Source organism: Pteronotus mesoamericanus, unplaced genomic scaffold (assembly GCF_021234165.1).
Source record: "Pteronotus mesoamericanus isolate MK-2021 breed Mesoamerican mustached bat unplaced genomic scaffold, CSHL_Meso_final scaffold_533, whole genome shotgun sequence".
NCBI lineage: Eukaryota > Metazoa > Chordata > Mammalia > Chiroptera > Mormoopidae > Pteronotus > Pteronotus mesoamericanus.
Window position 1 is genome coordinate 7,980,521 of NW_026555320.1, and position 26,691 is coordinate 8,007,211.

General features: G+C 52.4%; 1 protein-coding gene across 1 annotated transcript in view; it reads right to left on the reverse strand.

Moving 5' to 3' along the window:
* CNTN6 (contactin 6) overlaps positions 1-26,691 on the reverse strand; it is a 143,106-nt gene that overhangs the window by 24,034 nt on the left and 92,381 nt on the right. Inside the window, 1 exon segment of the mRNA XM_054594617.1 lies at positions 9,568-9,695. Coding sequence (XP_054450592.1) covers positions 9,568-9,695 — 128 coding nt within the window.

The window sequence follows — 26,691 nt, forward strand, 5'->3', positions numbered from 1 at the left end:
GAACTTCAACGTTTACCCTTTTCAGGCTATTTCGGTGAGATAAAAATCATAGGAAAGGGACTTGAGCTTACAGTCCTATCCTTACCGAGTATAATGGAAGGTTTAATAAAATAGATGCTGTTTCAATGAATGGCTTTACCCACATTAGCATTGTTCATAGTGTATGCTGTTTCCAGAACACATCTTTGGTTACGAGCGCCTCAGGAGACATGAAAACTAATTATTGTAAAACTTTTGTCAGAATTGCTTAGTGTGACTTCTTTAAACACCAGCGTGACTTGTTCCTGTATTAGTGGCCAAACGCACTTTGACACATACCATGACCCCTAACGGTTTTTGCAGAAGCCAAGGGCTGCTGATCCAACGTGAAACTGGGCTCCTGACCATCCATAAAATGTATTTTTGTTTGTTTTGTTTCTTTTTCTTTAGTACCATCAACTCGGTTGAAACCTCCATCTGTGAGTGACACTCCTTTGGCGTCGCTGTTCAGAATAATTACCGCTCAGGTGTCTCTGAAGTTATCTATTCCTCTCAAAAAACGGAGAAATGCGTGAGAAAAATCACCGAACCTTTCTCCCTCTGTTCACACGTGTGATTCTGCCTTCATTTGTCTCTGACATTATCGGAAATGTTGCTAAGATACCAATATAAAGGAAACTAGTGTATAAATAGCACTTCAAGCAGGTGACAAAATTCTCCGATATTTTCTCTTGCTAGTTAACTTGTGAGGACTAGAAATAAATACTTTTAAGATGTGGTCCTCCTGCGAATTCTTCAGATCTCAACGCATCCTGCCTATTAACATGTTAACCCTTCGCGACACTCAGTTTCTTCTTCCATTTACAGGCTGCATTCTAGAATCACATTCCTTCTAAATATCTAAGCTGCGTTAGCATTTTCACGCATATTTGAAAGGGATGGAGCCTCTCAGGTTTTGTTTGTTTAAAAGCGTCTGTATTTTGTCCTTGCAGGGGAGGATATTTTTGCCAGGAACACAGTTCCTACCGGTGGTATTTTTCAGCCCTTTGCGCGGGTCAGTCCGCTGTCTTTGGATTCCTTCACGTCTGCTGCCGTTTCTACTTTCCGACGAGGGTTGTCCTTCAGGAGACAATGTAGCTTTTCTACAGGACGAGCTTTCTTCCCTCTGCGGTCACCACTCGGTGCTTATTTACCCTTCCCTTTGTACCTTCCCGGAGTAGGATGCCTGCTGTCATTTTCATTTTTCTCAGCCGATGGCAAATATTTCTTCAACTGCTGCCGAGGCCTTCCTCTCTCTCTCGCGTCTCCAGACTGTGAGGCGCTACACCCCCCCCCCATCCCCCAACTCAGCACGTCGCCCGAGTCCCTTCGGTCCCCGGCTCTCTCTGTGCGCTGCAGCCTGGACATTTTCCGCCACCCCCTCCCCCTGCGGCGCTCCTCTTGTCGGCAAGATCTAACTTTGCATCAAATCACTCTGTCGTGCTCTGAATTTTACCTGTTTTATTTTTCAGCGCCGGAACTTCCCACCGATTCTTATAGGAGGCATTTCTCTTCTTAAATGTTTCATCTTCTCATCTATTTTTGACCGTCTTTAATCACAATTGTTTTAAAGCCCTTGTCTAATAGCTTCCATATCGCGATCAGCTGTTGCTGGGGGTGGATCCTTCTCTGGCTCGGACATTTGTTCCTGGCTGCCGCTATCTCTGGTAGCATTTTATTGAACACCAATTCCTGTAGGTCAAAATTGAATGTGTTTATTTAATTACAGTTTTCCAAAGACATTCACTTTTTTCAAGGAGGCCGCTGAAAACGAACTGGATCCAGGTGGGAGCTGATACGAATTGAGTCGGATTCTCAGGAACGTTAGGGACTGGCTAGTTTTGTTCTGTTGCTATTGACGGGGACGCGGTCCTTCAGGGTCCTCGGCTCAGGGCCGAGCTGATTAGCAGGCCTCGGTCCGCGGCGCTGTTCTGAGCCCCGGTGCCTGTCTTCCTTGCACTGAGAGACAACCGGCATTTCCGCTTCGACACCTTTGCTTTCTGTTGGCTGTCTTGTACTTCTCATTCACAAAATCCAGAAACTGGCAAACTGCTGGGGGAAGGGCCACGGCGAAGTCAGGCTCCCCCGGCTGCGCTTTGCTTTCCTCCAGAGAATTGTCCCTCACGGTGCAAACACCGTGGCTACGCTCACACTTTCTTCATTCCTTTATTGGCATTTATAACAAAAACACACTAGCTGTGCTTGTGGTGGGTAACGGGTGTGAGGCTGTTGGGATAAGGCTGCTTCAGCGGGTCCGGACAGAGGTCTCTCCCATGTCGTTCCGGGACACGGCAGGCTCGGGCGAGAGGGGCCGCCGGGGCCGCTCGGCGCGGGAGGCCGAAAGGGCAGCTGGAGGGGCCGCCGGCCGCCGGCAGGAGCGAGGCCCGAAGGGCCCCGGGCCAGGCGCAGAGACCCAGGCCTGGCAGCCCCCCCCCCGCCCCCGTCCCCACCCCGCCGGCTCCGAGGGTGTGGCTGCAGGTCCTTCACTCGCCAGGCTGGAGACCAGGGGCGGGAGGTGGGGATGTTGTCCTAAGAAAGAAGACCCGAATACAGCACCCTTCCGAGTCTCCCCAGGAACATCCGCCCCGCGTCTCAGCGTGGCGTGCGATGCGGCCACCGCCCCACACCCGCTCGGGGCCCGTGGGAGAGCTGGCTTCGCCCCGTGAACCTGAGCAAACAGCTGCGACTCACAAGGATCTCGTGTGGCCCTCACTGAAAAAGAGGGCCTTACAAAAGAAGAAGAAAGCCGTTTGGGACAACAGAGACTGCAAGAAAAATAAACTAGAAAGGAAAACTATCAGTGATATTGTCAGAGGGAGAAAAAGCACAAGACACTATTTAAAGGGACAGTGAAAAAAAATAAAAGGACACGCAAATTTTGAAAACTAGCAATGACAAATATCGGACAGAATTTCTGGAAGATACAGTTATCACCCAGAAGGTAAAGCAGAAAATCTATAAACTGTATCCAAGGGAAGGGCAACAAACACCTATCGATCTATCAACCGATCGGTCTAGGTATAACCTATATAGCTGTATATGAACTATACATCAAAATATAGAAAATACAGTGAATTACACACACAGATACATGCACACATGTTAAACATACCAACCTGCAGACAGGCAGGCAGACAGACATGGCTCGAGTTGAGGAAATCTCACTTTAAATGGTATGTATCTCAGAAAAAGAAGTGGAATGAGTTATTAAATTGCTCAGGAAGCCGGTTTGGAACTAAGACGCATGAGCTTCCAGCACGGCCGCGGGCCCCGGACGCCCGGAGCAGGGCTGTGAGCAGACCGGCACCGGGCTCCCCAGCCTGCAGGACACCAGGGGAGCAGACTTCTGGGGGGCGGGCAAGCAAAGAGGCCCCCGACGAGAACCGGGAGTCCGCAGGGCCCGGCTTTCAGAGCAGAGTGGCAGCTCCACCTTCAGAAGACTGATTACCAGCCTCGAACTCTCTCTCCAGCGAAACCATCCGTCAAATGGAAGCCCAGAATAAAGACATTCTCAAAGAGGAGAAACCTCAGGAAACTTGCGTCTCTCCTGAATTCCGTCTCAAACACCCAGCCTACCGAAGCCAGCGTTTGCGCCATGGAAGGGAGCGCCTGGCCCGCAGGCGGCCGGCTGATGCGCAGGGGACACCAGCGAGGCCGATTCGAGGAGCGCGTCCGTGTCAGGTCCATAGGAGGCTAAGCCCACAAAGCAAACATGAGAATGACTGACTCGGGAGAGCCAACACCAGACGGCAGTCAGAGGGAAGACGCTGACGTGAACCGGAGTGGAGGAGACAGACCAACATGCACATCGGTGTGATGGAGGCGTCGGCTGGGTCCCTCCAGCCAGCCAGCAGCAGACGCGTCGCTAATCTTTATTTAATACTTTCCTTCTTGGGGCTGATGCCAGATGCTGCCCGTCCCCTCCGCCAGGCGCCGCGTTGCCTGCTTAGCACTGTGCGGGCGCGCGCCTCCCTGCGGCCGCCACCTGCCGCCCCCCACCCCCAAGCCCGGGCTGGCTGAACGCCACTGCCCAGGGTCCTCGTGGTCCGCGCACTCCCGTTTAGCCATCCCTCCTCCACTCCCACGTTTGAACGATGCAGGACATGATATGAGGGCTGTCCAGAATGTATCCAGCCACATAACAGGAGAGAGACATTTATTGGGGAAGATACAAGATGCAAGAAATTTTGTACATAGCACAATGACACCTCAGTCCCCTTCACGTAGGCACGTGGGACCTCACACAGTTCTCCAAGTGTCATTAGCAACTGCAGCACCATGGGCCTCCTGCCCTGGCAGCAGAAGCCACAGAATAGATTTTGCCACAACAAGGTTCATGCCGAGATCCTGAGCCAGAGCCCCGGGCACAGCCGTTTGGGGATCCCCAGGGCAGCTTCTAGCTCTGGCGCTGTCAGTTGCCGATCTTTGTTGATTGCAGCCCGTACACGTTCAATGTTCTCAGGGGCCCTGCTTGTTGCAGGCCTCCCAGAACGTGGGTCACTTCCAACAGATTCTCGGCCATCTTTGAAGTGTTTGTGCCACCCTTTTATTTGTGCGGCACCCACTGCATCATCCCCAAAGGCCTTCCGAGTCATCCAAAGAGTTTCTGCGAAGGAATGTTCAGGCTTAACGCAAAACTGGATGCAGATTCGTTGTTCTGCTCACGCAGTCGTTTTCAATGCGACAGCCACACAGTGCACGTGCTCACTCAATGGCATCTACCGCCCCCACTGACTCATACAGTGGACGTGTCATTGTGCACACATGCACATTCCAGCCCACACTCCTCGGCTGCCAGGTGACACTGATGCCATGCAAACCCTTCTTGTTACATTAACGATGGCTGGACTTTTTCCGGACAAAGGACCAAGAAGTAAAAGAAACACACGGAGACCTTGGCGAGAGAAAGCAATTATTGAAAATGCGAGGGGTCTGAATGCGAGAACATGTCTGAGGATCCTGCAAGGTAACCCTCACATTTCCCTGGCCAGTAATAGTGTGAAATGCAAAAACAGATCTTCTGTATTCACAAATGAGCAAAACAGGTACCGACAGCTCTGTCCCCGAGCAGGCACTGTGGGTTCTGCTGAGTGACTCCGCCACACCAGCTACTCCTCGCTAAGCTGGTGCACGCAACAGGCAACAACTATTTATAGCATCGCACTTGTATTTCTGAGACAGAGATGGGGTCTGCTCAGCCAGCGAAGCAGCAATGCGGCGGCGGGAGAATCCTGTCCGTGTGTAGCGGCTGGGGTTAGGGGGCTCTTTGTTCCCTCCTGCAGGACCTGGTGGGAAAAGGATGCTTTCTTCTGAGTTGACGTTGGGTGAGGGGAAGCGAGGGGAGAGGCAGCGAGAGCCCGGGGAGGAGACTCCGGCTGAGTGTGATTTATTAGATTATCCGTCGCTTCTCCACCCTGCCTTCCGCTGCCCGGGAGATTCTGATACCCGCCGCCTTCACTTTTCAGGGTCCGTGGACTGAACCCTGAACTTGGGTCTGAGGGTCTCTTCCGTAGGAATGACATACATTGATCCTGCAATAGTCCCGGACCCTAAGTGACCACTTGGCTCTTTAGAAATAGAATCGTGGTACCTTTACCAGAAGGACAAAACCTGCTCTTGGTTCAATTATTGTTTTGTTCTCTTAGATTGTTTTATGGTTAAGTTTTTTTCTTTAATCTAAGTATAGTTGGCATACAATATTAAATTGGCAATATTCATTTCAGGCATGCCATGTAGCGATTTGGCATTTTTATGTCTTATAATGTAATCACACCACTGATTCTCGTGGTCACCTGTTTATTTTTAATAGAAACAGGAAGCAGAATGCGAGGGTTTTACGTCAGGTGATGGAAGCCAGGCACCGAGCCCCTAGTGGGAGACCGTGCGTGCAGGGCGCCTGTGGAGGTCACACTTGTGGGGGGCGCAGGGCCAAGCTCCACAGGGCGAAGGCGGTGCTTTCTGTGTGACGTGGTTTGGGGACACACAGGTGTGTGGATTGGCCAAAACCCAGCCAGTGCACACTTAAGATTTATATAACGCTAACCTCAAATGAAAAAGAGGGTAAGCACAGAGTAGACTCTGTCTAATGAATGAAAGCTGAAATATTTAGGGGAAGCACTAACACCCGCAAGCTATAGTGTTTTTATGTTGCTAGACTTAATGTCACATGAGAGTGTCTCGTGTACTTATTTTAGTGCAGCTGTGCTGGAAGATGGAAAGAAAGGGAGGATACGTCTGCTGCGTCCTCACACGGGGACCTCGGGCCGGGAGCTTCGGCCCCCTGTGCCTCAGTCTCCCCCGTGCGAGTGGAGACTGCGTGCCTGGGACAGGGCGCACATTCGAAAAATGGTACTTGGTAGTGGGGGGCGGGGAGGAGGTGGGAGAGGGTGTACGTGGAGAGATGGTGATGGGGAAGAACACAGTGCAATGGAAATCATGCCTTAAAAAAACATTCACGCAGCATTATTTTCAATATTGGAGGGAGAAAGAAAATTTCATTTCTAGCTAGTATCAAAATTCATTATATATTTTTTCACCTTAAAATTCCTTCAATTAATAATTTTGAAACCAAAGTCTTCATTATAGGAAAATGTTTTACATCATTCTTTGCAGAAACTGGGGTGAAGAATTAGACATCGGGGCGCATGGCAGTGGGACGGGGAGACGTCTCTGCGGCGCTGTTCCCACAAGCTGTCCGGGGACCCCCAGCCCGCCTTGTCGTCCCTGGGAAACGGCGCTGGCGTTGACGCGGCAAACTCGGCTTCTCCTCGAGGCCGGCTCAACACGCAGACCCCTCAGACCGCCTCCCGCCGCTCAGAGCCCGAGCCCCCAGGTGCCCACACGGAGGGCATGTCCTCGGCGAAGGCTGGCCGTGTGGGGGTGCACACGCGTCCTGCCAGGGAGCACGGCCGGGCAACCTGCGCTGGCGCAGCGGAGACTCTCCCAAAGACTAAACAGCCAAATGAACAGCAATAAACGGAATTTGCACATTAGATATGCTTTTCCAAGTTCCGGCATTTCCGTTGAAAATAATGCTGAAGCAATGAGGCCTATAATTGAACATCCGAAACTTCTCCGGTGGGGAAACAAAAACAAATGTCACCAGCAAACAAGATCATTTTTATAGCCCGCTGTTTCTCTGCTTTTTAATAATCTGTCGAAGGCCAGATCGAATGATTTCCCCTCTTAGGTGATTTTCATGCACCTCTTGGTGTAAGTCACATTGTAATCGTAACCCAAGTCCTTCAATGTGAAACCCACCAGCTCTCTCCCCCGCGGCTCCCTCTCTGTGCCTGTGGAAAATGACACATTCCGAGACATGGGGCGGCCCCGCCCCCGGCGCGGCTGGCGCTCCCTGCGCGCCTGACGCCTGCGTGGGAAGGGCCTCCCGCTGCTGCACCAGCGAAACAGACATTCACGTGCGCGGGGCAGGCGACTCCCGAATCCTCTGAACTCAGATAAGCCTTATCAGCTAAAAACTAAGCTGGAAAACATCTTGCTCTTGTAACTATTATCTTTTTACAAGCTCTCGAACAAGGACATTTCTTGCATGACTGAGGCTGATAAAGAAATTCAAGGAGAGATGATTGTTTTGTCAGCTTTACTGAAATTTCTCATTTGCTCTTTACCACGCTATTACCAGGAGGTCACTATATGCCGATTTTGGTGTGAGGAACGAAATTATATTTGGCTGAGCAATGCCAATCCGATGGGGGTACGAGAGGAGGACACGCCCACACACGCAACTGCTTTAACAAACAACCAGGTGCCTGCGCTCTTAAGAGTCAAGAAAATGGTCGAACAGAGGCATATACTATTATAATGCAGAGTCGAGTCCCTGCGGACTTGGCAATATCACAGACCAATCACAGTTCTTCCCTCCCAGTAGCAGCGGAGATCCCGGCGGAAGGCACAGCCACGCTGCACACCCGAAACAGCCGCTGCGGCCTGAGGGCTGGGCGCGCCCCGTGCCCCCGGGGTCCTCCTGGCTGGCGAGCCTCCTTGCTCTCTCTCCCGTTAACGACTCGTCAGCCGCAGCGTCGCCCCCGAAGGCTCCAGACCCACGCGAGGAAGAGACACTTCTCATCAGCTCGGTCGACTCGGGAACTGACTTCTTCCTAATCTCTGGTGCGAAAGGACCTCCCACATTGTGTTTTAGCAGCAAAACCATCGGTCCGGCTCACGCAGCCCCGGGAACTCTCTTGGACAGCCTGCCTTTCTACTGCTGAGGTCTCCCGCCCCCCTTTTTCATACCTGAACCCCCCACCCTGGATTTCTCCATCCTGGGAAAGGCGAAGGGCAAAGGCTCTCTGCCCTCCGCAGGTCTCGGCCTGCTGCTGTGCGTGCGCGCTAGGCGAATGCGGCCCCGCCCCTTCCCCATCTGCAAGGAGGACCGCATCTCCCTTCCTCTCCATTTATGGACGTGCGGTCCCTGCCGACCAGGCTCTCACACTCGTCAGTGTGGGGTGCTGCCAAACATGCACCGGAGAGACACCCTGTCATTCAACGTAGCCCACACTCCTCGGAGCATTAAGTCCACCTCTGTCTTAAAAATCTGATGACCATACGATGTTAAGAAAGTGAAGTTTGCAGAATGCGTCGCACTGGTTGACACAAGGTACACGGGTCCCATTTTCCCGGGCATTTCAGACAATTGTCGGCAGGAAGGCGGGGACCGCGCTGGCAGAGATACCGCCGGGGCGGCGGCGGTCGGGCCCCGGGGCAGTGGGAAGGGTAGCTGAAGGGCACCAGCGAGCTACTTTTTACCAATACATTTATTTTCAATAAGAAATGATGATAAAGCACCCATGGCTGAATTTAATCATCTGGGCTTCATTAGCCGCTTAAACTCCTTTACCAAGACCATCATTTTTGTCATCCGGGGGGCAGTGAGACGTGGCTCCCGGCGCTCAGGCTGGCCTGGTGAGCCCGGCCCCGGACGGCCCGGCGGCCCAGCCAGGGAGCGGGCGCCGCCTGCCCGCGCTGCGTGCCCGCGCCTTCGGCCTGATGCCTGCAGGCCCCCCCGCACACTGTGGGAGGCCCTGGTCACTGTGACGGCAGTCTGTCAGTGACCTGCCGGACACTAACGCTGTGACTTTCTCCTCTTTGACACGAACTGCTCAGTAATGTGTGAGCAGGAGAGCCTGCCTCGCCCCCTCTGTGTACCTGGAATTGTAGAAATGAACGGGCCGGTTATGAACCAGGCAGCCTTGTACCCAGGTAAAAAGTTCCTACACAATCAGAGTTTCGGAAAAACATTTTCCATGGACTTTGTCAACGTCCACGGCCCCCAACACTGAGGCATTTGTGAAGGGTTAGGTATTTTAGGTGCCGGGTTTAAATCTATGTCATCGCCTGCTGGCATTTTGACCACTAAGTGCTCACCTATGTTCACGCGGGCCTGGGAGGCCACGGGGAGAGAGCGCGTGCCGCTCGTGAACGCGGGACACAGCTCCCATGTTTCCCTCACACAGGGCGTGACCTGCGAGGGCGGGCGCGGTGCGCCCCTGCGCCTCCCGGGCTCAGCAGCCTGACGCGGGGCCCAGGTACCTTTCACGACGAGGCTGCCGGTGCTCTTGGCCACGCCAAACTGGTTGGTCGCCACGCAGGTGTAGGGGCCCGCGTCTGACCTGGTCACGTTGTGTATCTTCAGGCTGCCGTCCTCTAAGAGCGACACCCTGAAAGGAAAACACGACAGGAGTGGAAGGCAGGCCCTTTGAAATCGAGGTCCTCCGCGCATGCGTCCATTTTAACACGTTACTCAGCCGTGGGTGTTGTTGACGAGAGGAATGTGTTCTATTCCTCGCACTGAGCTCTCCAGTATCAGAGTCTCGGAGGCCGCACGTTAGAGTGAATGCCATGCGCTCGCATTCCGAGACGGTACTGATAATTACCAGGCTGCGCCCGGAGTGAGCATCGCTGATGTCAAAGCACATTAAAAATCAGACGAGAGCTTGATTAGTAACAAATGCAACTATTCCCTGAACGCTTCCGAAAGCCCGCTCTCTGGGGAAGGCGGAACTTGGTGTTAGAAGAGCAGAGGTCAGCTTTCGCGCTGCGCAGGCTGCGGTTTTACCAGCCTGCTCCCATTTGTCCCCTCCAGCCTCCAAACAGCAGGGCGCGCAGCCATGACGGTGTTTGCCGGTGGAGCCTTGAAGGGCCACCCACACGGTTCTGTAGCCACACGCTGCCATTGTGGGGCCCAGCGGAGCAGAAAGGAGGAAGGCTTCCTGAATCAGGCCTACGGAGGCGCCCTTCAAATGCATGCACTCTTACCGTGCGCCCTGAGGGACGGCTAGTTAAGAAGTCCCAATCTTTCAAAAAATGATTCTTGCTATATTTTCCCTGAAACTTAAATATAGTCAAGAGCAAACACCGGAATGCTGTTGTAAGGGGGCAAACTCTGAGACTGGTTTCTTGACAAAATCACCTTCAAATGTTTTTATAAGGACACACACACACACGAAAAACAAAGCATATGCCCATTTTATGTCTTATACATTTAATCAGCCACCTGTAAAAACACACCGCTGAAAAACGAGCGGTTATCCAGGACTGTACAAAGATAAGGGGTGAAAACAAGTTTTTGAGGCCAATAGTTCTGAAGAGCAGACAGTTGTTAGACGCATCACGTCCATCACCAACAACAAAATAGCATTTGTTGCAGCGCAAAGATACCGTCGTTTCTAATATGTGTTACATGCAATGCAACTAATATAATTAATTACCCAATTTGAAACACAGTGCATATCCGTCAACTGCAGTTTGTATAAAACCGGCTACTGCGGCTGGGTGGGTTATGCGCGACGCGTCCTGCGCTGTCATTGGGTTAGAGAAGGGGGCTGCCTCTGGGGCCCGGGGGTTCGTGGTGCGTCATCGGAGTGTTTAAAGTCATTGTCTTGGACTGCTGCCCGACAGCAGACATCTGATATCTTACTCAACTCCTGAAACGTCTGGTTTCTGGATCCCAATTCACATTAACAACCGGATCATGCAACCGCTGACACAGGAACAAGGCTACGGCGCGAGGCCGCGCGTGTCTGGCCAACTGCGCTGCTTTAGCTGCTGCAGTTCAAAGAAGTCAAATTGAGGAGGTTTGTGTGCCTCACCTACTTCTAGATTGAGGAATAATTAAGAATTTTCAGCCACATAAAGCCATTACATTTTGTCTAATAAAACATTTTAAAAGAACAAAAACCACATCTGCTGATATCTGAAGGCCCTCTGACAAATTTTCCAGCTAGTAATGCCGGTTGATGTATCACGTAACTGTTTCCTTAACTTTCAGAAAGGAACAATCCCCGTTAACAAGCGCTGTTGTTACCCTGAGTGCGTCTCCCTTCCCCGGATCATAGTATCTGTCCAGTGATGCTGCTTAAATTGAGTGAGAAGTGCCGTTATCGACGCTGCTTATTTCTTCTGGAATCTTACGCGACGTTTCTCAAGCGCCTGGTGTCTGAGGAATACCGAGGGCGCCGACCGCTGAGGAAAGCTGAGGCTGGCCAAGGCCGAGCCACGCGTGCCCGTCGGGAAGGTGGGGTGTCCTGCCCCTGTGTCGCCGGCCCCCGCACGCTCCCCACAGCCGTGGCCTTGCTGCCAGGAAGCTAAGTCTGCGTGTTCACGTGATACTCGAGAAGCTCCTGCTGAGCTGTCTTTAGACGCCCTCAGAGAGTCTTAGGACTTTGTTTCTCAAAAGGTGACTCAAACTTTACATTTTGCAAGAAACTGAGTGATTGGTATGCACAATAAAATTTGAGAAGTACTGATCAATTCATTATGAATCAAACCAAGGATAGTCTATAGAGATTATCTTTATTTCTAAGATTATCCATCTTGTTTTCATAAGATCAATATGCAAAAACATATATAATAAAAAGCTAGATTTAAATGATTCATGAAATTAAACAAATAACCAAGCTGATTTATAATTTATTTAAAAATAGATTAAACAATAAATCTCCCTAGTGACCTAGGATATATGATCCAGATATTTAACTCTAACTGCAAATGTTATCACATGATCGGAAGTATGAATATTTCAACTTATCATTTAATGTTTTTTTGATTAATAAGAGATTTTAAAATGTAGCAAGAAAACTTAATCTGTGACAATGTAGATGGGGGCCAAACCACCTAATCAGAGCCCTGATTTTATGTAGAAAAATCAAACAAAAAATATTGAAGAAAAGTGAGAATACCCAGTTCTGTCAAACACCAAACCTGGTTTAGCAGAAATTATTTTTAAAAATCCGTATGAGACCAAGTTGTACAAAACTATTGACGTTTGCAGATAAGGAAGGGTGCACGTGTAAAATTAACTGCAACATGTTAATTGATGATTTTGCTAACATTCATGGAGAATAATACTGATTTTTTTCTATTCTTTTTGTAATATTTTAGAATATATTTTCATTGTATCTAGGGGGCTGAAAAGGACATATAAATACAATATATCAAAATATTATATCTTTATTTCCTATAAGCATCTCTGGCACGCAGCCAAAAAGGTTGGCTGTCTGAAAACAAGGGGAAAATACAATCATTTTGGTGATAAAAATGGAGATTTGCATGAATAATTTTGACCTGAAGTGAGTCTCTTGTAGGCAACATATAAAAGGGTCTTATTTTGTTATTCAATCACCCTACGTCTTTTGAATAGAGGATTAATCCACTTGCATTTAAAGTAATTGTTGATCTGTATTTATTGCCATCTTATTATTTATATTTTTACTGGTTTTTCATCCTCAAGAAAAGATCCTTTAACATTTCTTATAATACTGGTTTGGTGGTGGTGAACTCCTTTAGCTTTTTTTTTTTTTTTTTTTTTTGTCTTGGAAGCTCTTTATCTGTCCTTTGATTGTAAATGACAGCTTTGCTGAGTAGAGTAATCTTGGCTATAGGTCCTTGCTCTTCATCACTTCGAATATTTCATGCCAATCACTCTGGCCTGCAAAGTTTCTGTTGAGAAATCAGCTGACAGACAGTCTTATGGGAGCTCCCCTGTAGGTAACTAATTGATTTCTTCTTGCTACTTTTAATTCACTTTGTCTTTAACCTTTGCATTTTAATTATAATTTAATGTGTTTTGCTGTGGACCTTTCTGGATTCACTTTGTTTGGGACTTTCTGTGCTTCCTGGACTTAAGGTCTATTTCCTTCACTAGGGTAGGGAAGTTTTCTGTCATTTTTTCATGGATTTTCAATTTCTTGTTCTCTTTCTCTCCTTCTGGCTCCTCTATGACGTGAATGTTGGTGTGCTTCAGGTTGTCCCAGAGGCTCCTTTTACTATTCTTTTTTTTTTCTTTTTGCTGTTCTGATTGGGTGTTTTCTGCTTCCTTATCTTCCGAATCTCTGACTTGATTCTTGGCTTCATCCACTCCACTGTTGATTCCCTGTAATGTATTCTTCATTTCTGACTGGTTCTTTTTTATGGTTTATATCTCTGTTTTTATGTTTTCTCTCTTTTTGCTGACATTCTTAATAAGTTCATCTACTCATCCCTAAGTTCACTGGTAATTCTTATAACTACTGTTTTAAACTCTGCATCTGGTAGATTCCTTGTCTCCATTTCATTTCGTTCTTTTCTGGAGTTCTGTTCTGTCCTTTCATTTGGGCTGTGCGCCTTTGCCTCCTCATTTTGGCAGCCTCCCTCTGTTTGTCTTTATGTATTAGGTCGAGCGGCTACATCTCCCAGGCTGGGTAGAGTGGCCTTATATAGGAGGTGTCCTGTAGGGTCCAGGGGCTCAGCCTCCCCGTCACCCGAGCTGGGCACCCCAGGTGTGCCCCACCTCGGTGTGGGCTGTGTATCCTCTTCTGCTGTAGTTGAGCCTTGATTTCTGTTGGCAGATTAATGAGAGGGATTCACCCCCCCAGGCCTATCGGCTGCAAGGACAGGCTGAGGCAACCATGGAGGGTCTGCTGTGCAGGGGCCAAGCCCGCGGGGCAGAGCTTAATGATACTTCAGTGGGGTTCTGAGTCGGCCGCTGAGCATGTCGTTGTGGAGGTTGTTGGGTGGGGCTTTCGTGTGGCCGGAAGCTTTCCACTTGGCGTACTGGCTCTGGGGCCTTCTGGGAGGTGCAGTTCAAGGTCGGCTGCCACCTGTGCCCTGCCCGAGGCCACCTGGCATGAGCTACGAGGCAATCTGGAATGGCCACTACTCATGCTGGGCTTGGGGTGCCAAGGAGAGGCCAGGCGGCAAACCGAGACTGGCTGCCACTAGTGCTGGGCCTGGGGACACTTAGCAAGAGACACAGGGCGCTGACGCCCGCTGCTGCTGTTCAGATTTTAGGACAGTCTGCAGCATGAGCCACGGCAGGCCTCTTGCATGGAAAAGCCACTGGAAATGGCTTGGGGGACCACTAGTTGGGTGGCAAGGGGTCTCAGGGGATCGCTGGTGCCTGTCTGCCGGCTCTGGTGGGAGGGCTCCCACGGCCTCAGCCAGCCCCCGCGTCCGAGAGATGGCTGCCCCTCCGGCTCGCGCCCTGAGGCCAGAGGACTCGGTGTCTCCCTGGACGTCCCCGGCGCCTCCTGAGCTGCTGTCCCAGCACCGGAGCTCAGAGCGAGTGAGTCCGAGTTAGTCCCTGCGTGGGCCCTTCAAGGGCCTGCCTGGGAATCCGGCTGTGCTGTGTCTCCCTCAGCCCCAATCCCCGTTGACTTCTGCAGCTGGAAGTCACGGGGACTTCTCTTCCTGGCACTGGGACCCTGGGCTGAGGGCCCTGGTGTGGGGCTGGGACCCCTCGCTCCTCAGGGGGGCTTCCTTCCCGATTTTTGTCTGCCACACTGCGGCGTGGACCAGCCTCCCTGTGGCTTCTTCCTTATGTCCTCAGCAGTGGGACTTCCCTTCCGCCAGATTTCCGGTGGTTCTAAACGACGGCTGCTCTGTGGTTTAGCTGTGATTTTCGTAGAGCCGTGGAAGGAGGCGAGCACCGTGGGCGGGTACCTGCACCGCCACCCTGGCCGGGAGCCCCGAGGTCTGTCTCGGAACAGGGGCGCCTCTCCTTGTCGCCCTCGGCTACGCGGCTGCGCCGCGGGCGGCAGAGCGCGTGAGAACACGGGGCGGGGCGGACGGCTGCTCGCTGCGCCTGGGCTCCGTGGGCGACGCTTGTGTTTCGGGGAGCGGGCGACTCAGCAGCCCGGGCCTCCCGCATTCCCGTCCGGAACGGGGGCGCGTCCACGTTACCTGTGCGGCAGGGTCACGAGGAACGGACGGCATCGGCTGTTGTAGGCGCCTAGTCCTCGTCACAGGCACTAGGCCGGCTTCTGATGAACCAGCTTCTGGTCCTGCCAATGAGAGCGTTTCCCCACCTTCGTGAAGGGAAACAAGGGAGGGAGGTGCTGTCAGGCTGTAGTTCCTAGTTCAGCTGGAACAGAGGGGCCTGCACGGTGTGTGCCCAAGACCCTCTCCGAAGCCACCCAGCTCCCTGCCTGCGAACTTGGTGCTGTAACGTTCTGATCCACAACGCTCCCGTTTTTATTTTGGGAATGGCACTAGGACTGTGATGAGAGCTGAATTAATTAGGTGCCGGTGGTTAATTTTATTCTTATTCTTGGCTGATATTTGAATTTGGCTGCTTTCTCCTCCACGTCTCCGACTAGCATTTCTGGTTCTCGCCTGGGTCTTACTCATGCCTGATGCCCACAGACCCCGCGTCTGACTTGACTCAGCCGTTCGTCCAGGGCTTTTATGAGCTTGGTGATCGGTGACCAGGCTGTCTTAGTTTTGGTGTCGCGGAGCTGACGCGCGCCTTCCGGGGTGCATCTCCCCCCCTGCCCCTCCCAGGTAATCACTCCGCCGTTTAGAATCTCACCCTTTTCCTCAAGTCTCTCTTCTCAAGTATCCCCTTAATGGAGTATTTCAACTGTTTACACAATTGAACAGAAAATTTCCCCCAAATTACCAAAGCTCAGTATTCCATTTAGATGATTAAATCACACATTAAGGCACTTGCATTTAAAATGTTCCATAAAAAATTAGCGCGTTGAGACATCTCCACGTGCAGATGTATTATAACCGTTGAACCACAGGAAACGCTGCGGTAAGCCCTGGAGGCGGGCCGCGCCCTTCCTGTAACCGCATTGTGAGCTGAAAAGGAGAACTTGGGAGGGACAGGCTGTGCCTGACAGCCGGCGGCCGGGGGAGACTTTGCTAGGAAACCGAACACGTAGAAAACAGAGCCACCAACATGGGCACACACACACGTCGTGTGACCTCGGGGGCCGAAGGCGGGCTCTGCGGCGTGACTGAGCACGTGACGCCACGGTCACCCACGGCCGGGAGGTGAGGGCAGGCGCAGGGAAGCAAACCGCCACCCGGCCGCCCCGACCTGTCCCCTCGCCTCTGCCGGCTGAGCTGCGGTGGGTGACGCCCAGGGCAAAGGACACCACTGTGAGAGGCGTCCCGGGACCCTAACGCCTGGGCCACATGTCTGCTTTTGTGTCGTGCTCAGGAGGTACACAGAGGCCAACGTGGACTCCTCCTGCGCTTGCTTTGCTGGGCCGCCCGTGAAGCCTGTTCACTCAAACCTCATAAATGTGACAGACGTTAGCGTTCACATCTACCTGATCGTAACGACTCATCGAATGTATATCCAGTATTTCATGTCCCTACATGTAGGAAATAGGCCTCTACAAGCAGATTCGAGCGTGGAGCCAGAAAAGGAGGAAGGTTCTGGTTGTTTGGTTTGATATCAACCGCTGCCTCTCGTGAAGGTTGAGGACATTGATGATTAGCAATAGCTAAATTTCTTAAACTATGAAAAATTAGGACATTGGGCAATTATAATTTCTTATTGCTGAAACTAGAGCAATACTGCTATTTTTATAGTTAGATTATTAACTGGAGTATTGCTTCCAGTTTTGTCTAAAGATAATACTGTAGACCATGAAATTTTAATTGACTGTCTAATTTTACTGATTTCTAGAAAATGTAAAATAAATTGGATTAAAATGAGTTAGATAAAAAGTAGAAAAGTGTGTATGAATTTTAACTCTTCGCAGTTTAGATGTTAGGTAAAACATCCCCCTGGGATCCATTTTAGATCAAATATTGATATTCTACTTCAATTATTGTAGCACTTGATCACAATTAATGTGTAATATCCATGCCAATCTCCATGTTATTTAATAGGTTACCTTTCAGAAATCCCTTATGTTAACAAGCTACAAAAAATGACGGGCACGATCTACCGACAAGGCAACCCCGGAACACGCTCATTTAAATCGAAATAAAGCCCCGCCTTTCCATCCCTTCAGGTCGACGGCTTCCAACAGCTCTGACGGCTCTCATGCCCCAACCTCCTGGGGACAAACCGAGGGGCGCACTCCGTGGGTTACTGAGAACCTCTCTTGTCATCCCTCAGGAGAGGGTCGGAGCAGTGAAGCACCCAGGAGAGGTGACTCTCACCTCGGCTCTGTGTCCGAGGGCGCCTGGCGAGGACACGCAGCTTTCTCCCTCTGCCCCGCCTCCCGGTCGCTACAGTCCAGTGCCCCCGAATATAAAGGCCGGTTATGCCCCACACCAGGAGGACATGTCTGGGGAGGCCAACGAGAACCACGGCCAGGAGGCCGTCCCCTGACCCTGAGGGAGCACCTTCTCTCCCGAATCGTTCGTTCTCGGAGTCCTTATGCTGCCTTGTGTTTCGAATTTTCTTAAGAGTTTTTTTTTAAAAACAATTTTAGGTTCACAGGAAAGTTGAGAGAAAAGTGCTCACGGCCACACCCAAAGGCTCCCTCATTATCAACCTCCCCCCGGACGGCCCGTGGGCTCTACCAGGTGAACCCGCGTGGACGCAGCACTGGCGGCGGAAATCTGAGTTTGCCCCAGGTCCGCCCTCCTGCTCCACGTCCTGTGAGGCTGGAAAGACGTATGATAGCGTGTGTCCGCCATCACAGCGTCGCTCGGTACTTCCGCAGTCCGAAGAATGCTGAGCTCCACCCACTCAGCTCCCCTCCCTCGTTCCTTGGCAACCACAGTCTTCTCCCCGTCTCCGTAACGTGTGCTTTTCCAGAACGTGACCAAGCCACGGTCACACACGGTGCAGCCTTTCAGACTGGCTGCTGTGGCTTCGTAGCTTGTATGGAAGGTTCTTCTATGGCTCCTCATGGCTTTGTGGCTTCTTTCTCATGCTGAACAATGTCTCATTGTCTGATGGACCACAGTTTATTTATCCATCACCTACTGAAGGAATCTTTGTTGCTTCCAAATTTGGGGTAATTATGAACAAAGCTGTTATAAACACCCATGTGCAGGTTCTTGCGTCGCATACATTTTCAACTCGTTTGAGTAAACAGCACGGAGTGTGACTGGTGGATCGAATGGTAAGAGTGTGTTGAGTTTTGTAAGAAACCACCAAACTGCCGTCCAAAGTGGCCGCACCGCGGCTCACTCCCACCGGCAGCGCGCGAGCCTCCTGCCGCGCCCCGGCCTCGCTGGCACCCGGCGAGGTCCCTCTGTGGATCGGGGCCATTCCACCAGGAGCGCGGCGACATCTCAGCATTGTTTCAATTTGCTGTTGATGGCATTTGTTCCGGAGCCTCCTTTCATGGGCTTCTTTGCTGTCATGAATCTTCTTTGGTGAAGTGTCTGTTCAGGTCATTGGCTCATTTCTCAATGGAATTGTCTGTTTTCTTATCATTGAGTATTAAGAGTTCTTTTTCTAGTTTAGATGGTAGGCCCTTCTCTGTCTTTTTGCAAATATTTTCTCCCAGTCCATGGTTTCACTTTCCCTTCTGCTGGCACCGTCTCCCACGGAACACCCGATTTCAACTGTAACAACGTGGACCCGCCTGTGTCTTCCTCTCAGGGACCCACCTTCGGTGCTGCCACGGACACACCATCACCGACCCAGGTCGCCTCAGGTTCCTCGCGTTGACTTCTAGGAGTTTTGTAGTTTTGTGATTTCCTCGTAGGTCTGCAACTCATTCCGCGCTATTTTTGGAGCAGAGTGTAGGGTGTGTGTTTAGACCCTTTATGTGTTTATTGTGGGGCATGTGGTTGTCTGGCCGAGCCGGCGCCGTGCCCGAGAAGGCAGTCTTTGCCCCACCGCACTGCTTTCACGCTCTTGGTATAACTGCCTCTTTCGACAAGCCTTCACTCTCTGAAGAGACTGGGCGCCTCGAGGCGAGCGGTGGGCAGCAGGTTCGGAGGCCACGGAGGCTCTTCGGCTGCGTTTGCTTTGCGTCTGGCTCCCCCTGTTGGCTGTGTTACTTGGGATCATTTGCTGGATTTCTACACACATTTTATATATAAAACATGGATACTGATAGCAATAACAAATTAAGAAGTGTGTTAAAAATATTGAGCACAAGTCTAGAGGAAAACGCGTGTCCCCAACACGGTAGCTGCCATTTGTCTCCTTGGGCTCTCCAAGAACCCCCGCCATCTTAAGTCTACCCCGAAATCTTCGACTTTTTCTCTCTACAGCATCCATTTATAAACATTATCAGTCAATTCAGTGAACTAACTGGAAGTCGCTGAGTCAAATAACCGCTTTGTTTGAAAAGGGAAGCGGGCCCTAGGTATGCACTCAGCGGCTGTTTGACGAACGACTGTTAGGTTGCTGCGCCCTGTAGCAGGGCGTGAGCGTGGAGGTGAACTGCTTTCAGATCAGGCTTAGCAAGGCTGAGACGTGCGCGTAATTCTTCTTTTGTAAACTTTCAGTGAGGAAACTAAAGGTCTGGTAAAGGCGCCATAATAAGTTGGTTTTAATCATTATGCTAATAGGGACCCCGTTGCCGGGTTCCTAATTATTTAATTGCTTCACAGAGAACAGCAATGCTATCTGCCGCGTTTCCTTACACTTTATGGCAATAGACTCTGTCCTGGGTCCAGACAAGTCAGTGTCTCTTTGGTCTCCTGCTCACCAGGCAGAGAGTTTAAGCGCATCTGCGTGGGGGCGGGGGCGCGGTGAGGTAGGAGAACCAAACAGAAATGGAAACCTATGAGTCGCGGCCTCATGCACTGCTTGCACAAACCGAGTGAATTTCGCTACGTGTTGTCAGCAGGAGCGTTCCTCTCAGGCGCGGGGGCCCCGCTCTGTCTTTTTTGAACACTCTCAATGCACTGGAGGAACATGGGCTTTGAATCCATCAAACAGCTAGTCGCGCTTCCCAAGGACCGAGCAACCAGCGAGGGCCGGCCGCCCCCGGCTGACGCGCAGGTTTAAGCAGCCCTGGCATGTGCAGAGGAGTTACTTGGGGAGTGGAAATGGCGCCCACGCTGCGGCGCACGTGGAAATGGGAATATTACAGCTGCCGGTGCCTATTGTTTTAACCCCTGGCTTCTGCAGTCGTATTTTATGTCCAAAGCACAACCACAGGTATAAACCACCGCACGTCTCAAAGTTAAGTTTCTCGCTCCAGCGCCCCGAACCCCACACAGAATCTGGGCGCCAGGCACTCAGAGCGCAGAACTCTCCCAAACGTGACTCCTGTTTAACGTGCACGGCAGTGCGAGCGCCCGCTCGGTGGGGCCGCCATACGGCCCAGGCAGACCCGGGGTGACTGAGTTATGAGACGGCAGATGAGAGCCGTGCTGAGTAACCTAATTATTTGGTGCCATGATGTGTCTTTATTCCGATGGCGTGCCAGAGCGCTGCGCGGCTGATCACCATAAAACGCAGGAGAGTGTGATTTACTGTGAACGCAGCAGCATCAGGTGGGAGGCTTGGGGAAACGCGTCTGGTGCAGGCACGCGGGCCTGGCGAGTAGGCGAGGGGAGAGATAAAGAAACGCACCCCCGTTTGCTGCAGTATTTTGGGGAGCCTAAGAAAACACGAACGAGAGCGGAGATTCAGATACTAATATGCCTTCAAACCCGCATTCAAGCAAATCAAAGGATAGGAAATTAGGAAGTTGGCCAAGGACAAAAAGGTGGTGAACGCAGGACTTAAAGGATAAAAAATGGAAAAGCGGGCTCCCAAAATAGCGGTGGGCGGGGCGGCGCGCAAACCGTGGCCCAGTCGGCAGGCGCTGAGCGCGGCCCCTCCCGGGCTGCGGTCGCCAGGGCCCGCCTGCCGCGGGCTTGAAGGCTCGCGCATGGAAAGCCTGAGCGGCCGCGTCCTGGGAGGCCGGCGAGATTCCCGCCGGACCACGTGCCCGTGCACTAGGAGCTTCGTCCCCGAGGCCCCGGGTGCCACTCAGGTACCAAAAGGGACGGCAGGGCTGTGATGTGCATTAGGAATGATGACGCCCCTTTCACTGAAGCTCTGTAATTCGGCCACTTCAGGACGCGCGAGTCTGGGAAGCGCTTCGCCCTAGGTCGTGACCATGGACTTGAACATGAGGGAGGTCGCTGGGAACCCCGACTCCAGGTGCACTTTGGCCCAGAGTCGCTGTGCCCCTCCAAGCCCGGACCTCAGCTCCCCGCCCCGCCCAGGAGGGGGCCGCCGTGGGCAGGACTCCCTGCCTGCTCACTCCAGTTCTTCCCTCTTAGTTACAGCGCATCACGCCGCGCTGGATCGGGCCCTTCCGGGGCTTAGGGGGCTCATCGGACCTGCGTGTCTGTCACTGAGACTTGGGCTGCGCCTGCATCGAAGGCCCGTCAGTCACCTGGACGCTGGACACAGGGGCGGCAGCACCGAGAGGGCTGATTCCATTTTATTGATGGGAACAGAGTTCACCCAGCAGGATCTCGACAGCATATAGATTCAACGTATGCCTTTTGTTGACGTACACATTGTTTGACTGCATATATCGGTTTCTGGGTTTTTAGCCTACCTGGCAAAGCAAGGAACAATAAATGCGTCTAATCTGACAGTGTGCCTTTGGCTCCACAGGCGGGGTCTGCCCTACATTAAAGACTGATGAGATATATATCCTCTATTAAAAATAGGAGTAAATAACACTCATCTCATAGTTATCTTGTGGAAACTTGGAGAAGTGACATATCTAACATCTTACTTACCCCACTATCGGTTTATGACTCTGTAGATGGATATTGTTATTATGATTATTATTATTATATGACGAGACCCACAGTCAACCTTGGGGAGGGCGGATTTCTGGCCGTGCTGGTTAACCCCATCGCAGGCGGGATGAAAATGTGCGTAGTTAAGTGTGCCTGAGCATCCCTGAAGCAGTCAAAGAGCCCCCTGCTGACACCACAGGAGTCACTCTTGGAGGCACCTCAGGGAAACGCATCCTGTGTGACAGCCAGTCTGCGCGAGCCTTGCCCATCAGCAACGAGGAAGCCGCCGCGTCACGAGCCTGACCCTCGCCCTGCCCTCCCGGGGAGGAGTCCTGGGAGCCAGCTCTGTGGCCCCCCCGGCCTGCGGAGGCCGGTCTGGGCTCCTGCACGCCGAGTCCGCGACCGTCCCCGCTGTCCTCCGTCTGCGGTGACACCGCCCGGCCGCTGCATCAGGGCTGCTGACCCTCCGCCCCCCCGCCCCAGGAGCCTCGAGCTCTTCAGAGGCATCAACCCCGCCTGCGCCGCAGGCCTGTGGTGTTGCAACTGTGCTTACGGACAAACAAGCAGTTGGACGAGCGGCACGTGAGAGTCGGACTTGCCACTCCCACTCAGCAATTCCTGATCGTGCTCTCAGAGGGACCCGGGGGGTCTCGGGAGGCGCCCCCGACTGCCGTGGGGCGGGGCAGAGCGGGGGCAGGGGCCTGCGGGGCCGACCTCCAGGACACTTGGCGGGCTGCCGTGGCCGAACTGCTTTATGAGCCCGGGGCCCATATACATTTCACAGGGAACGGTACAAAGTCCCACCGCGGGGAAAAATGAAACCAGAAACAAAAACACAAAACCTCAACCAGAAACTGGGAAACGCTAGCCAGGGAGTAAAAGCACCGTTCTAACAGGACACCCTCCTCAGTCAGGGCGTGTGAGCCAGGCCGACTGCCACGCAAAGGTCTGGTTTCGCTTCTCCACCTGGGTCATAATTTCTGTAAGACAGCAACTCTACTTCCATCTGTTGACTCGTCTTATTTTCTACGTGCTGACCAGCATCTGCGTGAAGGCATGGCTTTCCAGCAGCTGTTTCCAAAGGAGGGAGCATTTTGCTAGAAGCACATCAAGATATCTCTTCTTGGCTCAAGATTGAACCAGGGACAAAAGGTCATCTGTACAAATTGCACTAATAACTGACCTTTTCTGTGTATACAGTTATGGCTGTTGAATATTTATGCAAACGTTGGAAGATATAAATGTCACTCAGAAATTTCCAAAAAGTACAACAGTAATTGGACACCATTTGAAAATGAAGTGTATTTATATTAAAAAAAAAAAAAATCAGTGTTCTAAGGACTTGCATCTCCTCAGCAGCAAGATAAGATGAAGAGCTGAGCATTTTAGTGCAGGATGCAAAGTTCTGGAAGAAGAAACAATTACCGGGTTTCTATTTTTTCACAGAACATGTTCGCACCATGCCAGTGTTCCCCTCGGTGGTACTCAGTCACCTCAGCTTCCCTTAGGAGCTGAGAGAGAGAACTGATAAAAATCCATGGGCTTCTGGTTAAGACGGCAGCGTAGGCAGGCATGGCTCGCCTCCTTGCACAATCTCATCAAAATTACATCTAAACTATAGAACCACCATCACACAGGAATGTCAGAAATTGAGTAGAATGGAAGTATAGCAACTCCAGAATTGAAGGAACCACATCCACCCAGGCTGGCAGAAGGGGCACAGACGCGGGATGGGCTGGCCCCCCACCCAGGTGGGTAAAAATTCGGGAGGGACATCTCTGAAGTGAGGAGCCCGAGACCCACACCAGGCCCCCCCAGCCCAGGGTTCCGGGGCCAGCAACGTGAGTCCCCACAGCTTCTGGCTGTGAAAACCAGCAGGGGTTGAATTGGTGGCGGAGGCTGCTATTCCTCTTAAGGAACGAACTCACCTACTCAGACGCGCTCCCTCTGAGCTCCAGCACCAGGGTGGCAGCTCGTAGGGCACCCGTGGTAAACAGGGAGAGACTGGAGTGTCTGGCATCGGGGCGAGCAGAGGCCACTGTCCCTTTGCTGAGCCTTCCCCTGCAGCGCCGGGAGGCTGGTGCTGTATCTGAGACTCCATCAGCCTCCACACAGCTAACATTGTGTTGAGTGTCAGCCTTGGAGATCCCCAGAGACTCTGCCCCACCCAACTTTCAGGCCCACCCAGCTGCTCTCCCATAAGAATGGCTGGCCTCGGCTCCCAAATCCTCTCAAACAAGCAGCAGCTGGCCTCCCAGAGCCCCAGGGGTGGGCAGTTTAGAGTCACAGCTTGGCTTCACCTGGGAATCTCTGAGCCCAGCATAAGCGGCAGCCACCTCGGGGTGCTTCACAGCTCAGGCGGGGTGCCCCGGGCAGAACACAGGCGGGGGCTGACCCTGGCCTGCACCACCTGGAAACCCCAGGGCCAGCGCACCCAGTTGGCAGCCACGGACCACGTCGGAGCACCGCCACCTGCCCCTGCACAGCGGGTCCTCCGCGGAGGGCGCGGGGTGGTGGTCAGTGGTCACCTGGGTAAATCCCTCCCACTGATCCGCCAACAGCAAGCAAAGCTCAACTACAAGAGGAGGGTGTACTCAGCCCACGCAAAGGGCCCATCTCAAGTCCCCAGCCTGGCTGATAGCGGAGGCTGTGCCACTGGACCCTGCAGGACACCTACTAGGTTAGGCCACGCTACCAAGACACGGAGTCACAGCAGCTCTAACGAAAACATAGAAACACACACAGGGAGGCTGCCAAAATGAGGAGACCAATAAACATGGCCCAAATGAAAGAACAGATCAAAACCCCAGAAAAAGAGCTAAATGAAATGGAGATAAGCAATCCATCAGATGCAGAGTTCAAAACACTGGTTCTAAGGATGTTCAGGCTACCTGGTGAGGAGCTCAGCAGCATAAAAGAGACCCAGTCAGAAATGAAGGATACACTAATTTAAATAAAGAACAATTTACAGGGAAACAACAGTAGAGCAGATGAAGCCAAGAATCCAACCAATGATTTGGAACATAAGGGAGCAAAAAACAACCATGCAGAAAAACAAGGAAAAAAAAAGAATAAAAAAAATGAGGATAGTACAAGCCTCTGGGACAACTTCAAGAAATCCAACACTTGCCTCATAAAGGAGCCAGAAGGGGAAGAGAAAGAGCAAGGAATTGGAAAGCTATCTGAAAAAATAGTGAAAGAAAACGTCCCTAATTTGGTGAAAGAAATAGACACGCAAGTCCAGGAAGCACAGAGTCCCAGTTATGACGGATGCAAAGAGGCCCCTCCAAGACACCTCGTTATTAAAAGGCCAAAGGTTAAAGATAAAGACTCTTAAAAGCAGCACGAGAAAAGCAGTTAGTTACCGGAGGGGGCGGGGGAGGGGGAGAAGCGGTGAGGGGGTGAGGAAGCACAAATAGGCAGTTACAGAGCAGCCACGGGGATGGGAAGCACAGTATGGGAAACGGCATAGCCAGAGGATACACGCGTGGCTCACGGACGTGAACAATAGTGGGGGGATGGCCCGAGGGAACTGGGGTGCGGGGTGGAGGGGTCCACGGGGGGAAAACCAGGACAACTGTACTAGCATAAGCAATAAAATAGAACTAAAAAAATACAAATAAAAACGCAGATCCCCCCAGTCTGCCTCACAGGCCTGGCCCGGCTCTGGCTCCAGGAGCCGCTTCGGCGTCAGCTTCTCCCGCAGGGTCGCGGTTGAAACCCCCCGACCGCCTGCGAACTCACTCGGAGCGACTCTCTGACACTGTGAAGCTCACACAGTGAGCTTCCGCGGTAGGACGCACTGCGAGGACAGAGATGGCGCTCCGCGGCGGTGGAGCTGCTGCTCGGCCGCATCTGTCCTCTGCTGAAAGCCGCCGGGCAGTGTGGCCCGTTCCTCGGCTTGTGAATAGGCCGCTACGGCAACGGCCTGCTGGCCAAGGCAGCAGCGGGCAGGAGCCCCACACAGCTGCCGGGCAGCGGGGCGGGCGCTGGGCCCCCCGCTCTCCTGCGCGGCGCTGTCGGGCGCGTGGGCAGGTGGCCGGGCCTCCTGGGGGCTGTGCTGCAGCCCTAAGAGGCAGGCGAGCGGACAGAGAGGAGGGAACCGTGAGGGCCAGACCAGCGGGCGCGGGCGGGAGCTGCGCGGTGATGTCTTCGCGGGATGGATGGAGGCAGAGCGGCAGATGGCTCCTGACACCTTCAGCTTGCGTCCCCCCGAAGGCCTCGCCTTAACAAGGCTCTCAGGAGCCGGTGTGAGCAGTTGAAAATTTTATTTCCAAGAGGCAGCGCAGAAGGGAGATGGTAATGAGCCAGGCATTATGCAGACTGTCACTCTCTCTTAAACGTGGGACATATGGTCCATTTGCCTATTTGATATCATGCTACTTGATGTACTAAGCACTATTACATTAAAGAGGTGGCGATACAAAATAAAATTAGGTTTATTTGCTTGTTATTAGGAAGCGGTGCCAGGAGGGGGAAGGGACAGACAGAGCGGCCTGTCGGTGGCCACGTTCTGGCTGAGGTCCTGCTGAGGAGGTGGGGGGGGGGCTGTTTTATGGAGACTGAGCGCTTGGGGATGAAGGAAAAGGACAGGCACGGTGGCCAGGCGGGAAGGGGCCTTGCAGGCCGGGCTCGGGGAGGCTGCGGGGCGGCAGCTCCGTGCTGGGCAGCGGGTTCCCCAACAAAGGCCTGACTTGGCCTGGAAGGTCAGCCAGCGCCGGGGTGAAGGCCGACCGGCGCCGACCAGGGCCTCCCGGCTCCCACCCTGAG